Source organism: Crotalus tigris, unplaced genomic scaffold, assembly GCF_016545835.1.
Source record: "Crotalus tigris isolate CLP2741 ecotype Arizona unplaced genomic scaffold, ASM1654583v1 scf7180000018160.1183395, whole genome shotgun sequence".
Lineage (NCBI taxonomy): Eukaryota > Metazoa > Chordata > Lepidosauria > Squamata > Viperidae > Crotalus > Crotalus tigris.
In genome coordinates this window covers 71,209-85,902 of record NW_024096855.1, presented here as the reverse complement: position 1 = coordinate 85,902, position 14,694 = coordinate 71,209, and the positions used below count along the sequence as shown (strand labels likewise).

Sequence of the window (14,694 nt, the reverse complement as noted above, 5' to 3'; positions counted from 1 at the left end):
AGCTCCCTTAAGAAGACTCTAACGTTGGGAAAAAATGGAAGGAAAGAGAAGAGGATGACCAGCACCAATATGGATGAACTCAATGTGATGGGTGCACTGTTGGAAGACAAAGTTAGAGACAGATTGTCATGGAGAAAATCTTATCTGTGGAACCACTAAGAGCTGACAATAACTTGGTGGAATATAATCTGTCAATGGCTACACACTATCTCCATTATCAGGAGCAACATGATTGTTGACTGCCAGTTTCTAAGAACAGCAGCAGAGAAAATATTGTATGTTTACAAAGATCCTGTGAATAACCTTTATAGAAAAAGTGTGTTCCTCACTACATATCTCTACACACATCCGCTATAATGTAGTTCTGGTTTTGGTATAAAGAACCCAACAACCATGACTTGAAAGCCATACTTCAGAGCTTAGGGTTATGCAGGAAACTGAATCATAATTTAGTTCAGTGGTTCTCAACCTTTTTAATGCCGCGATCCCCCAACCAGTCGTAAGTCGAGGACTACTCAACTGGTCGTAAGTCGAGGTCTACTCAACTGGTGCAGCACCGTTTGTAGAATGGGACTTTTGGCGGGCTCAGCAGGACAGAGACAGCCTGGACAATTCCTATTGGCTTTTGAAAGCCAATAGAATTAGACTCTATTCAAGAGAGTCTATTCTATTGGCTTTCAAAAGCCAATAGAATAAAAGGGAGTAGCACAGCTAAGGAAAAGAGGAAAAAAATGGCGAACTGCGTTGTTTGGCGACCCCCATGAAATGGTCATTTGACCCCAAATGGGGTCCCGACCCACAGGTTGAGAACCACTGATTTAGTGTGATATGTGGACTTGACAGGAACAAGATGTGTTCGGACTTTCAATAGACTCATTTACATTTCACTGATTTTACTTAATTTACACTAAACACAAATATGGATCTACACCAAGATTCTTATTGAGATAAAATTCTCGTTAGCATTCCAGCCATGTTTAGAAACAGGAGAGTCAAAATCTCTCTTCAGAACTTACTGTTTTGTAAGAACCAAACCTGATATACAAATATATACTTTAAAATGGGGATATCAAGAAAACAGATGTAAAAGGTTCTGCTGTATTATCCACTCTTTGGAACATCATCCCTATAGAGATCAGTCTGGCCTTGAAAATCTGATTCTATGCTTGAGCCTGAGTGATGCAGCCTGTTTTCTGTTTGTGCTGAATGTATGAAGTTTTTAGATCTTTTTCCTTTGCCTGCCATACCTTACGTATACTAAACTATAGTGGTTAAAATGTCAGACAGTCTGAGGACACTCTATTTCAAGAGCTCCTATGACAAAAGAAGACTTTGTACAGTTACTATTAAATTATCATGTCTTCCCTATTTTTCTGTTCTTTAGGCTATATTTAAAAACACAGAACACAAATTCATCCAAAGATAAACAACTTCTAAATTGTTATTGATTTCAGTAAAATATTTCTTTTCAGATCTTGTAACATATGTAGACTCTTGTAATATGTAAAGAATGGAACATACTTTATAAACTAGTATGTTCTTCAACGAAGTAGTATAATTCAAATAACAAAGTAGCCAGAATTTCTTCCTTCTCCTTTATTGATATTGCCAATGTGACTACCTTTACGCAGAAAGATTGCTTTCCTATATAACATGCACTCTTTTTTGGAATTAACATTGCCCTCTAGACTCCTAAAATTATCAAAATGACAACAGAGTTGTTCCTTAATTTTCATGTTCTCCTTTTAAGAATTTACATTAAGTTCTTTGCTCCAGGTCTGTGTAAAGGTTACTTGGCAAGAATTCATGCATATGACAATAAAATGGAGACCAATCCACCACTAAAAGGAAATGCACATAAAAACATAATACAGTACTTTGACATTCAAATAAATACCCACACAGAGATGTAATTTTAAATGTAATCATACCACTTATAAGTCAATACTGTAACCAAAAGGATGAAAACTTAAGTCCTCACCTTCTAAAACATTTTTTTCAGCAAACAGAAAGCTTTTTCCCATGACATGATTATAATTTCCACTCTTTTAAAAATTATTTTACATAAAGAGAAAAACTGATTTCTGCTCCTCGCAAGGTTACCAAATTCAATTATTCAAAGTCAGCCTCAACAAATAGCACTGCAGGGACAACTTGTTGATGCACATCTTAATTTCTGTTTCCTGAAATCACAATGAATTAGATAAAACATGCAAGAGAAAAATATTAAATATCTTGCTTTTCTTCTTCACATTTGCAAACAATACTATGATTAACTGGATCCATCACCGCACAAAGCTACCAGAACTCCCAAAACATCCTCTGTACTGCAACCACAAATGGATTAATACACCTTGCTTCTTTTGTTCAATAACATTACTTTTGGTTTGCAAAGTATATTTGTATTTTGTTTACTTTTTTTTCTTCTATACCCCTGAATTTGCATGATGAAGTATCATTGACTAACAGAATTTTTTACAATTTGAGCATATGTAGTAGATCTACTCTACAGTAGGTCTACTCATTAATAAATGTGCGAAGGGGAGGTTATATTGCCCTTATTGCTCCACTTGGTAACTAGCTTCCAAAACCATGGTTCTTTATTTCTTAGACGGACTAAGCTAGCTCATGGATCTCCCTTGAAAATTATGAAAGGCACTACTGGCAATAATTAAATGAAAAAAGGCGCCGAAGTAGAACACCCTAGCAGTCACCACTCTTTAGACATTATCTTTCTAAAATGTAACACAATTTGGCACAATAAAACAAAGTAGTAACAAAAACAATTCCAATTTGGAATTTAAGTGATATCGTTGTATAAAATTCTGTTAACCAATCATACACCATAAGGTTTTCCTAAAACCCAGACGTTCTGGAATTTATAGGTAACACTAATCTTTATTTTCAAGTGCCTATAATTGTTTCCACCAGAGCAAAGTCAAGTTTTCTTCTTGTTACATTGAACTATTCCTAAGAATAATAATACAATATGAAAAAACCCCAGAATTTGAATACCCTGGATTTCTCAATTAACATGGCAGTTAAAAATCAGTAATTGAAAACATATAAAGCTTAATATTTTATATTAAAAAAGAAAAAAAAAGATGCTGATACACAGCACTTAGATCATTTAGCAGAAGTTCTAGTTTGTATTGAAGCTCCTTTCTAAACACAGGTAGAACAATACAATGTAGTATAAAACTCTGCCACAAATGGATGAGGAAAGATCAAGCAGACGGTCCAAATAGACAGACTATTAGCATAAGTCACTAGATTTTTTTCCCATTAATATAAACTCTTCTACAAAAAAAGAATAAAAAGATATTAAAGTAAATATCAAAATAGTAAAAGTGCACATGTTTAAACAATCAACTGCTTTTTTTAAAAAAAAGAAAGCTCTATAATGAAATTAAAAAACACAATTTGAATATTTCTTATGAGCAGAATAAGCTACCATGGCAATTATTACAGTATGAAGTATGTTTCTTCAGCATTTGTAAGTTTTCTTCCTGCAGCAGCACTTCAAAGATAAAGCTTTATTTTTGTTTGTTTCAGATATAACATGCCAAAATAAAATTTAAAAAGACTAAATTAGAACACAGGTTGCATATTGAAAAGAACATATTTTGCACGGAAGGAGGGAGAGAATTCATTAACAGTGGTTTCCATTCTTTGTGCAACAGGCAACCATCACTTCTAAGCATAACGACACAGGCTAAGATATGAAGTTGTATTGTTGCAATGGCCTTCTCCAGGAACTACTCTACAGCTGGAAGGTGGAAAGTAAAAAAAGAAAGAAAAAAGCAAAAACATTAGCATTTTTTTTAAAGTTTCACTGTCCGGTTTAAAAAAAGGAAACATATAAAGATATAGACAGGAATGTGCTGCAGGACATCTATAACACATTAATTAGTTGAGATGCATCTGTTAGTCTTTTAAAAGCCAATGTAGCTCATGGGTGCTTTTTCAAACACCGAAGTTAATATTTTAATGTGTCACCTGTTAGCCAAAGCTGTGCAGGAAGAAAAGTTCCTTACAACTCCTGAAGCCAAGCTGCTCAAGCGTAAATAAACAATGGCAAATTCACAAGAGAATTGATCAGTGAAGCTCCTGCCTCTTCACAAGCATGCGGGTGAGTCAGTATATCATGCCAGCCAATACAGAGAGCAGTAAAATCACTCAGAAGAGATGTCCCACTTGCAGAGGTAGGTGATGGCTTAGTACGTTTTTTTCCACGTTGTATTCCAACCCAATAAAAGCAAAAGGAAACATTGGATGCATCGAGTTAATTTTGAAAAATTTAAATCAAGTAAGTACAAGCCCCTTTCAAAGCTTAGACATAAGAGCAAATCACAACTGTTTCCCCCCTCCCCCCAAGTCTGTTTCTAAAAATTGAATGTACAACTAACAAATATAAAGATGCAGCTGGGCTGCCATTTGAAGCAGTGCTTCCCAAACTTGGGTAAAAGTATTTTTTTCTTTGGGTAATGACACTCAAACCCATTACCCAATCACAACAGGGACATTCAAATTAAACTGTATTACCTACATTGGGTCCAAAGGACCTTCTGATAAGCCCTTTGGAGAAATGAAGCCTGGGAAGCACTGCTCTAAGCAGTTATTGTGAGTTCTGAAGACAGAGAATGGTTCAAGGACTCAGAAGACAGAAGATTAACAAAAACAGTAGTGACAACAATGTAAACAATTAGCAAGTCTACTGAAAATTATAAATATGTTACACTAAACAATACAACCAATGCACAGTTGCAATTCCAGAACCCTTAAATCTCCCAATTTAATGTCAATTTACCTGATTTTTTTTACCAATGCAATCTATTTCTTAAAACTTCCTCATTCTAAACCCAAGAAAAGGAGATGCTTGAAAACTGTATTTCATAGATCCCTCTTAACTTGGAAGCAAAAGGTTGCTGCTTCTAATGGAGCAAAATAGCTTAGTCTTTATTATCAATGAAGGGGTTTTGACAAGGCATTTTGCAAGAAGGGGAGCAGAGCTTAAAAAGGCCTTTTGGATTATTGAGCATTAAACGAGAAAAGCAGGGTGGACCACTGTTAAAAGACATTCTAAAATATCAAAACCTGGTAAATAGCTACATTAAAGCTCAAATTCAAGAGACTAGAGTGTTTCCAGCAAAAGCAATAATAAAGTGAGGCATGTAGGGCCTACCATTTTAATACTGATCATATGTTTGCCAATCGTCAATAATTCACAATTAGTCTGAATTCAGCAGAACTCATTTCACCTCCTAATTTCTACACTCTTTAGTAAAGAATTTTTCTTTACAACCCATGTTGTAAATATGTTCAATTTTCTTCCCAATTTCAAGAAAGACGTAAGCAATTCTTGGCTTCTTTTTACTAGGAAAGCCCTCTCTTTATTATTTTACAGTAACATTGCTATATCTCCTAACTACTTCATAGGCTGAGCAGCACTACATAGGAAGGAAGCTGCAGATCATCTAAAAAGAGATAGTAATGTGAGATGAGGCAATACAACACCAAGATTATTATTAGCATGGCTTGAAGGGTCTGGAAGAGGAAGGAAGGAAATATTTCTACATTAGCAGACACAACTGCACGTCCTGCATTACTTCTTTGTAATATTTTAAGCATACAAAGTTATTTGAAAAAAGTACAGTATGAACAGGGCTTTACATTAAAATAATGTTTGAGGCTAGGCACTTTTGAACTATTTTGTTTTTGTTTTAAGTGTGCCTTTTTGTGCTCCTTGGATTTACCACAATTTTTTAAAAAACATAATTTCCCCCTCTTGTGTCATTCCCCCTTCTTTAGGCACCAATTGTGAAGTACACTTTTAAAAAATCTAGTGTATTGAAATTAAGTGGCTGAAAAGGCCCCTTAAAAGTTCAACGAAGTATTTTTAATCAATGAATACCTCCTTGCTAATTTACCTCACAATTAGGCATAACCAAAATAAACTAATTATTTAGTTTCCAGTGCCTAGAATGTAGAGCCCTGTGAAGTGTGTGGTTGCATAAGAAATGCGATTTTGTTTTATTTAAGCAAAATTTAAGAGCTCATTAATACTATCCTATAAAGCTCTAATACTGACAGTTAAGGAGAAACTGCATTGCAACTTGACAATACTAGAACTTACTCCTATTAATTCTATACACATAGATAGCAATAGTGGACATCCTCTAAGCATTATGTAACCTCTTTAATTGCAGCAGAAAACAATTAAGCAATTGTCCCACTAAAATCAAGGAAAGTTAAATAAGCTTAATACTGGATAATGTCCAATGTGTAATTCACCCTTCCTCCTAGCATATTAATTGCCAGAAATTATAATATTTTATCATGGTAGTATAGTATACTCTTCCTACATCACATCTGTAGCATTTTAATTTTCCTTTCCTTGATCATTAGATTCTCCTCCCAAACAGGCAATATTATATTGCATATTTTATTTTTTTAATGTGCAATTTTTTTAATAGCTTAAGCCCAAAAAGCCAAGCAGGGTAGGAAATAAAGGGCTTCAGAAGGTTGCCTTCTTTCCCATAGTTTGCCTACATATTTAAAACTTACATAAAAGATTTTTGAATTTTGAGATAATGATAATGATAGCAATTAACCACTGTAGCAGATTTAATCATCTACTTTTAATACTCCCATTGTACTTCTGATTTCAGAAGCTAGATACCATCACTTCTCAAAACTACTAACCAAGGAGACAATTTTGCTGTCTCCATCCCTGGAAACAAACTTGTGACTCTGGGAAAAGCATCCCATTTGTGTTAGACAAGCTACAGTTAGTAACAGCATGTACACTGTACCAGATATGCTCCTTTAGCACTTATCCATAATCCACAAAACCAAAGCCATTCACTGTGGAAACAGCAAATACTCTTCCACTATTAACTTCTTCATAGCCTTTTCCCCACCCATGCTTGTGACTCAGTTACAGTTAAGACCATTATAATACACCTTGTATTACATGGTTTAACAACATATTAATATAAATCATCACTGCAATATTAATATAGTGGGGATTAATGCTGACACTCAAAAGCACAAATATCAGATGTGTGTTTACAGCTTCCTAATTTCTTCTTTAATCACAACAGATCTTATATTTATCACTGCAAAAAACTTGGTTATTAAGCACAGAGCCTTCCGACTTGTCTCCACATGATCGAATATGACTTACACTGGGGCTACTACTCTTGACTTTGGATGCAGATTTTGTGCGCACCCTTTTGGACTGCTCATTATCCAACTCAAGATGTTCAAGGCGCTGGGTCAGGGCCAGCTTTTGCTGAATCGCCATGCGAAGCAGGGAGTTGAGGGTCTTCTTTTCATCTTCAGCTGCAGCAAGTTGGCGTTGCATTTCATCCAGCTGAGTGACATATTCATCACACCTGCAATGAAAGTTCACTTTTAAGAGCAAAGCCTTCAAGTGCTAACACAAGAGAATTGATTCATGTATGCCTTTTAAGTACATTTATAACTTGTAAGAATAGTCTATTCACATGTGTGGGCTGTAGAGAGGTTATAGAGAGTGCAATATTGGTGTTTCCAGGCTCCAGAGAATCTCTTGAAAACCAGATTGTGGCTGTGACGCTTGAAGAGGAATGCGCATGCAAAAGGTTTAAATTAACTAAATGGTGTTACTGTATTGTACTAGGATAACACCGACTTGCCATCTGAACAAGGAATCCTGACTTTCACATACAAAAATCAAACTCCTCCTTTTAATTATTAAATAAGATATAGATCTTATGCTAAATTACAACTCCTTTATTTATATATGTATTTTTTAAAAAAAAAAATCTGGAAGCTAGAAAAAGCCCTTAGAAACATTGTGAGAAGGGCAACAGCCCTTGCAATGTTCCAAGGCTCTTTCTACTTTTGGAAGCATCACATTGGCTAGTTTTCTAGAGTAGCTGTCCCTCACATTGGCTTGGTGTGCTTGTCAGCAGTTGCACAGAAAGTAAGTGGACTCCTGTGGTTGAGCAGGCAGAATTCCCAAACTTACTACGAATGGTGGGGCAGAGGGAAGGCTCATACTGATGGGTGCTGGGCCTCCCAGTATCCTCCCACTCAGGATACTCCAGTGTGGTCACTTAACAATTGCAGTGGGAGCTGAGAGTGAGACAATCATGAGTGAGACAATCATGGGGATGACTCACTTAATGACCACAAAAAACATATGTAGGCTTAATTGTGGTCATAAGTCAAGGATAACCTGTATTTGCTTTAATATGATGTGCAAATAAAGCTAGTAGGGCTGCATGTTACACACAAACTAGGTAAATTTGCTTAGCATGGGTGTCAATACCGATTCACGTTTCTAATTTTCTTGACGGTCTCCCTTTCATTCAAGGTTATGATTTTTAGTATTCCATTCTCGTCCTTTCTTGAATTACAACTCAGCCTTTTACTCAAATGTCACCATATTAATATCTTAATCAAGATCACAATCTTCAGCCCTGTGAACTATCTCAAGAGAATGTCACTGTTTTATTGAAAAGGTTCCTCAACGGTGAGGAAAACCTAACTCATTCAGCAACTTTTCTCCCATGCGATTTTTAAAAATTATGTAATTTAGACATATATGCTGTCAAATTTTATCAAATAACATTTAGTGTTATTCCAGTCATCAGTGTTTCTCCAGTCCTTCTTGGCAGTAAGCTCCTTCATTATGTCTTCTATCCCAGCAACCATTAATTGTTCCCAAATAATTTCTCATAGCAGTTAGCACAAAGATTTTTCATGATGATGCTTGTCCTCAGCAATTGTGACTTCAAACAGGGAAGCCTATGATAATTTATTCTTTAACTGTGATCATAAACCTTTTGTAACATTTGAAACATATAGTTTCCCAAACCATCATATTTCTGAATGAGAAGAAATAACTCCACAATCTTTTATATTTTAACTTATAGGCAGGTTTTGAAAACAATATTTCTCTCATTAATCACAGCTGATTTGTGCCTTCATTTTCAGAATGATGCAAGTTGCCATTTTTTATTTGCTTAAAAGAGAAACCATGAATACTGAATCTGCTACTTTTCTCTTATTGGAAGGGGGGGGTTGCTTTCCTGTTGCAGACAGCTTTTCAGTGTTTCTCAACCTTGACAATTTTAAGGCATGTGGACTTCAACTCCCAGAATTCCACAGCCAGCAATGCTGGCTGTGGAATTCTGGGAGTTGAAGTCCACATGCCTTAAAATTGTCAAGGTTGAGAAACACTGGCTTAGATACAGCTTCATGGATTTTTTGTGTGTATATGTAATCTATGTAATTGAAATTAATATCTGAAGAAGAAACAATGAGTATTCAAGCTATCTTTCCCAAAGTCCACCCCACCCCCACTAACTCGGAATTGTGTAATTTTAAGGTGACTACTATAAAATGTACATACAATTTTATTTGCTGTAACCATCTTTTGTTAAATTTTACCTGGTAGCAAACATGGCCCTCAGAGAAGAGAAAGTAGCAGCATCTTCTTTTAAAGCTTTGAGTTCATTGCGCAGCTTCATCATTGTTTCTGTAACCATTGCCTTTTCATTTTCGTACTTGCTTTTCAAGTTTGCAAGGGCAACTTCTGCTGTCTGATTGTTTCCCAAAATGAGCAAAAGAAAAGATTCACAATTATTGTAGGGCATCTATAAGCCAGTCAGATAAAGGGGATGTTAATGTATTCACACTCCCTGCCAAAGACTTCACAATGCAGGCAATTAATCCAATGAACAATTAAAATACAATTCATTATTTCTGAAGATACTTTTGATATGTAAATCTAAGAAAGAAACAACAATGTTAGTGATAGGAGTTCATTGGGGAATTGCCTTGTAAGAGCAACATTTTACCTAAACCCTTCTTTCCAATGATGTCTGCAATGGAAGTGTCAAAGAAACGGCACAAACAAAAAAAATTCTGTTGTTATGCTTCTTCCACCATCTTACTGCTTTGATTTTCACCAGTCCTACTCCTTTCAACATTGCTCCTTCTACCACCTACACTGGTGGGATTCAGGAAGAAGGAAAGAGAAATGATTTCTGATACTGGGAACCTTTCTTAATTTCTTACTTCATAAACAATAATAACAAAATGTCTTCAATAAGCACGCAAACCAACATTCTTTACTTCCTGTCTGACAACCTCTATTCTTTTTTTATTGCTATTCAGAGTATTCACTGATAAATCCATCCTGTATGATATGTCTACTTTTGCTTTAAAATCATCTAAGCAATGATTAAGCTATGTAAGTTGCCAAACATTTTTTGGGGAGTGGGGAAAAGAGTATATTTATTTCTGACCACTTTACCCTCATTATACATACATTTATATATTTTAGTCTTGCCTTCTCCTTGTAATCTTTTCTTTAAATTACTATTCGTCAAAAGTGATTTGTCCTTCTCTGCATTTTTTCCAGTTTGTTACTTTCAATTTAGATAGATCAATTTAGACTTACACATAATAATCCAAAAGTAACTTTATGATAATTTATTTATTTCAATAAGACTAGCAAAATACCCCCCCCCCAATGGCCATGCAGGCAATCAGAGAGACTGATCCAGAATTAAGAAGAGTGGATTATAGAAGAACTTTTCTTCCAAGACAGGATGATGGACCTTCTGGGAACAGGTTTTTATGATACCATATTTGAACCATATTCTGCGTAATGTAATATCAATTATATTAAGCGCTGACAATTATCTGGGGGAATGAAATAGCAACTGATTCTTACAAAAAGAGCAATGAAATATATACATTTCTAGATGTATATATGTATACATCTAGATGTATACATATATATGTGTGTATGTGTGTGTGTGTTGAATCCTTTCTCTTTGTGATCAAAGTAGTGTAAATCTCACCTGTTTGTTGGCTTTTAGTACAGTCCTCAGTGTTGCAATCTGTTCTCTCTTGGTGCTTAGCAAAGACTTCAGCTTCAGAATTTCTTCCATAAATGCCTCTTTATCTTTGTCCACCACTGGCCCAAGTTCCTGGGTAGTTACCCGATGCCGCGACAGCTCAGTTGTTCTATCTACTGCTGCCTGCAAATGCTTGATCTGATCACGGATTATGGCAATCAGGTTGTAAACATTCATAGGTTCCTTCCGGGATACCTCAGATACTGGTGAAGGGAGGGATGAAACTGGTGAAGGACTGCTTTCACCACTCCCGGTTTCTGATTTCCCCAAGTCTATCGACAATAAACCTTTAGAGAGCAGGATTGGTGATCTGTGGCCTTTGACCTCCGGACTGGTATGTCCTCCTTTGCCCTGCTTGTAGTAATCTAGCATCACTCTGTTGGGGGTTTCATTGTTGCACATGCATACATGATGATATAAGTTGGCTAATTCCTCACTGAAGGTAACCAACTCATCTTGGGCTACACTAAGGCTGCCCTGGGTTTCCCCAGCAACATCAGTAACTTTCCTGAGTTCCTTCTCCAATCTGATGACCTGCTCCCTATCTTGCCTACTAGACTTGTCCAAAGAGCCGATCTGTTCTGTCAGGGCTTGGGTTTCCGTCTCGTACCTGCCCTTATCTTCTTCGTACTTGGATTCACATTCCTCATATTTAGCCTTGAGAGCTTTAAGTTCCTCTTTCAAGTCACTGATTTCTGCCACAGCTACTTTATACTTGCACTCCAGGATCTCTGGGTCGTTGATGTCCACCTCATAATAATCCCCATCTTCATGGCTATCTCGGTCTTTCTCATTGTCGAGAGCCGACTGACGTTCCTTGCTGACCTGGAGTTTTTTCATAGCACTGAGGTTCTCTGTGAGCCTGCCGACTTTCTCACGCTGCTCAGAAAGGGCACCCCGAGTGTTCTCCAGTTGTTTTTGTGATTCTTGGAGCGTAGACAACAAATTCACTTTTTCCCTCTCCATCTGTAATGAAAAATAATGATTATTTTCTGAACTCATACTGTATCTGTTCCTGTAAAGCAGCCTCTCATAAATGAAAAATCTAAATTTGGCACCTGGCATTTACAGTTAAATGTAACAAGGAATATTACTATAAGATTATTGAATCTAAATGTTTTAAGCTATTATTTCCAGAATTTGGAATCATTAACCTACAGACTTACTTTGTACAACTGCTATTTGTGTTTTACAATGAAATATGTACCAAATTATAGGCATCTACAGTACTGGGGTTGAAAATGCATTCAAATGTTAAGGATAAATGTATTACCATGTTTCCCCAAAAGAAACAGGCTTCCAGAGAGCCGCGGAAGCATCCCCTGGCCTCAGATCCGGGTAGCAACGGCCTGGAAAAGGCCTCTGATGCCCAGATCAGGCCTCTGGAGGGCTGCAAAAGCATTCCCCAGTCTCACGTCCAGGCAGCAGCGGCCTGAAAAAGGCCTCCAATGCCCGGATCAGGCCTCTGCAGGGCCGTGGAAGCATTCCCCAGCTTCACTTCCAGGCAGCAGCAGCCTGAAAAAGGCCTCCGATGCCCGGATCCAGCCTCCGGAGGCACACAGAAGTGTCCCCGGCCTCAGATCCAGGCAGCAGCAGGAACCGCAGCAGAGAGGAGACGGATCTTTTCAAGGTGAGTCCGGCCTGGCATAAAAGGAAGAGGGAGCATGAGGTATCTTAGTGGGTCGGTGAGGCCTTGGGGGCCTGTTCCATCACTAGGCCCTCCATGGCCTTCCCCACCCTGAGATACCTCATGTTCACTTAATGAGCCATGTGCGTTTTAATGAGCAGGGAGTGATCTCATTCAAGGTACAAGATTCATTCCCACAGTTTTTGAATTACGAATGGAATTGGCAGGCTCCATTACATTCATAACTGGAGGACTACCTTTATAAGTCTATCGTGGTAACATGAAGTCTTGCTTAATGACTGCATCCCTTATCAAAGGAGTTGCTGGTCCCAATTGTGATCATTAAGTGAGTACTACCTGAATATTATATATTGATTATATAAGTAAAGCCAATCCATATCAGTTTAACTGATCAAAGGAAATTCTATTATCTATTATGATAAACATATATTTTTATAATGTTCATTCATACTTTTCCATGAGACAAAGATGTATACAATGAAATAGCTTTCTCTTCAAACAAAATAATTGCTTGAAATTTGCATGAAATATTTTTATTCTTTAAAATGATACTTAAAGAAACTAAGACAATCTAGAAAAGTAATATATTGTGAATGTTCATATTTTAGCAAACTATTTAAAATGCCTTTACAGTATAATCAGCAATGTTTAACAATGTAATCAACGTTATAAAGTTTTATGTGGTCTCATGAGCATCCATGTTTGGGATTTTTAATTAATTTTTTCTACATTTAACACTTAAAATGTTCCCCTCTTTATTACAAAACCAAAATAAAACTTAAAAAATTGGTAATTTCTATGAAAAAAAGTTTGGATCTCATGAGATTTCAACTAACACATATAAATTATTTAAATTAATCTCAATATCACTGGACATAAATTACAGGTGTGAAATGTGTTTTCCTGTAATGTTAGAAATTTACAAAATTAAACATCAGGGCAGTCCAAATAAAATCAACTATCAGTGGACTTCAAATTTTAACAGATTTATACTTTATGGTAACTGAAAGCATTATTTTCCTAAACAGTGTAGAAAGTAGTAAGACATACCACGTTTGAAACTTTTTCGAACTCAAGGTATTCTATTTGCCATTTCAAATAGAGCCAATATAAAAGATATATTAAAATTGAATATTACAGTTCACTTCAGCAACCTCAATGAAACAGAATCTCCAACCGGTACATATTTTTGGAAAAGCTCAGTTTTAAGAAATTGATATACACATATTGAAGAAATGGGTAAAATAGAGACTTACCTGCATTAACTGCTGTTTCAGCTTTTGTATCTCAGATATATTTAGCTCACTCAGAAGATCATTCACCAAACTAGGGGCTGGAGGAAAGCTATCGGGTTTTTTTGGTGTTGATGCTTTATTATTGCCATTGTTGATTTTACTCAGGCAATTTGGTTCAAAGCCATTCACAATCTCATCATTATTGGGCTCGGTGGTTTCATCACTAAATTTCAATCCATCCAAAGAGATGTTCAAATGGCTGGTATACATGGAGTCATTGATATTCATGTAATGAGATAATTCTTTCCGAAGATTATTCTTCTGCTCACGTTCTGTCTTCAGGGTTTCTAAGGCTTCTTCAAGCTGGCGTTCAGATATCTCTTTCAATCTTATGGCATCTTCTAACTGGCTGTTCAAGAATTCTGTAACCTCTTCTAGTCTTTTGATTTCATGCTTCAGCCCTTCAAATTCCACCTGTTACAGAAAAGTTGTCACTAAAATACCTGATAGCAAGCATGAAAGAGGGAATGATAAAACGTTCCACTTGAAGTAGTAAAAGCTCTACAAAAAACAAGGAAGAAATAGAAGGATGGCGTAGAGCTTCAAACTCTTTTTGTAATGCTTCCTCATTTTTACCTTCCTAATACCAATACCAGAAGTTATTGTATATTTGTGCTCTTAATTAAAAAAATTTCTCCCTTACCTATGACTTTTCCTCTGAATTAGTTTATATAATATAATTTTATAGTATGTTATAAAATGTGTCACTTTTGACAATCAGATACATATGAAATCTCAGGTCAGTTTCCATTCATCGCAATAAATCCTGCAAATTACATAAGGAATAAAACTGACATGAATCTAACACACAATACACATTCTAGAAATA

At 36.2% G+C, this 14,694-nt stretch overlaps 1 protein-coding gene across 4 annotated transcripts in view; it reads right to left on the bottom strand.

Moving 5' to 3' along the window:
• Window positions 1–1,581: 1,581 nt before the first annotated feature.
• Window positions 1,582–14,694, bottom strand: part of BICD2 (BICD cargo adaptor 2) — a 59,918-nt gene continuing 46,805 nt past the window's right edge. The window contains exons 4-8 of one of the 4 annotated variants that reach the window (XR_005557306.1): window positions 13,827–14,279; window positions 10,866–11,888; window positions 9,445–9,596; window positions 4,000–7,400; window positions 1,582–3,769 (exon numbers count right to left, since the gene is read on the bottom strand). Coding sequence is in view for 3 of the 4 variants with exons in the window: in XM_039348544.1 (XP_039204478.1) it covers window positions 7,094–7,400; window positions 9,445–9,596; window positions 10,866–11,888; window positions 13,827–14,279 (1,935 nt within the window). In the remaining variant the exon portion in view is untranslated. Of the gene's footprint in view, window positions 7,401–9,444; window positions 9,597–10,865; window positions 11,889–13,826; window positions 14,280–14,694 lie in introns of all 4 variants that reach the window. The other 3 variants (XM_039348545.1, XM_039348544.1, XM_039348546.1) reach the window with 3 other exon arrangements.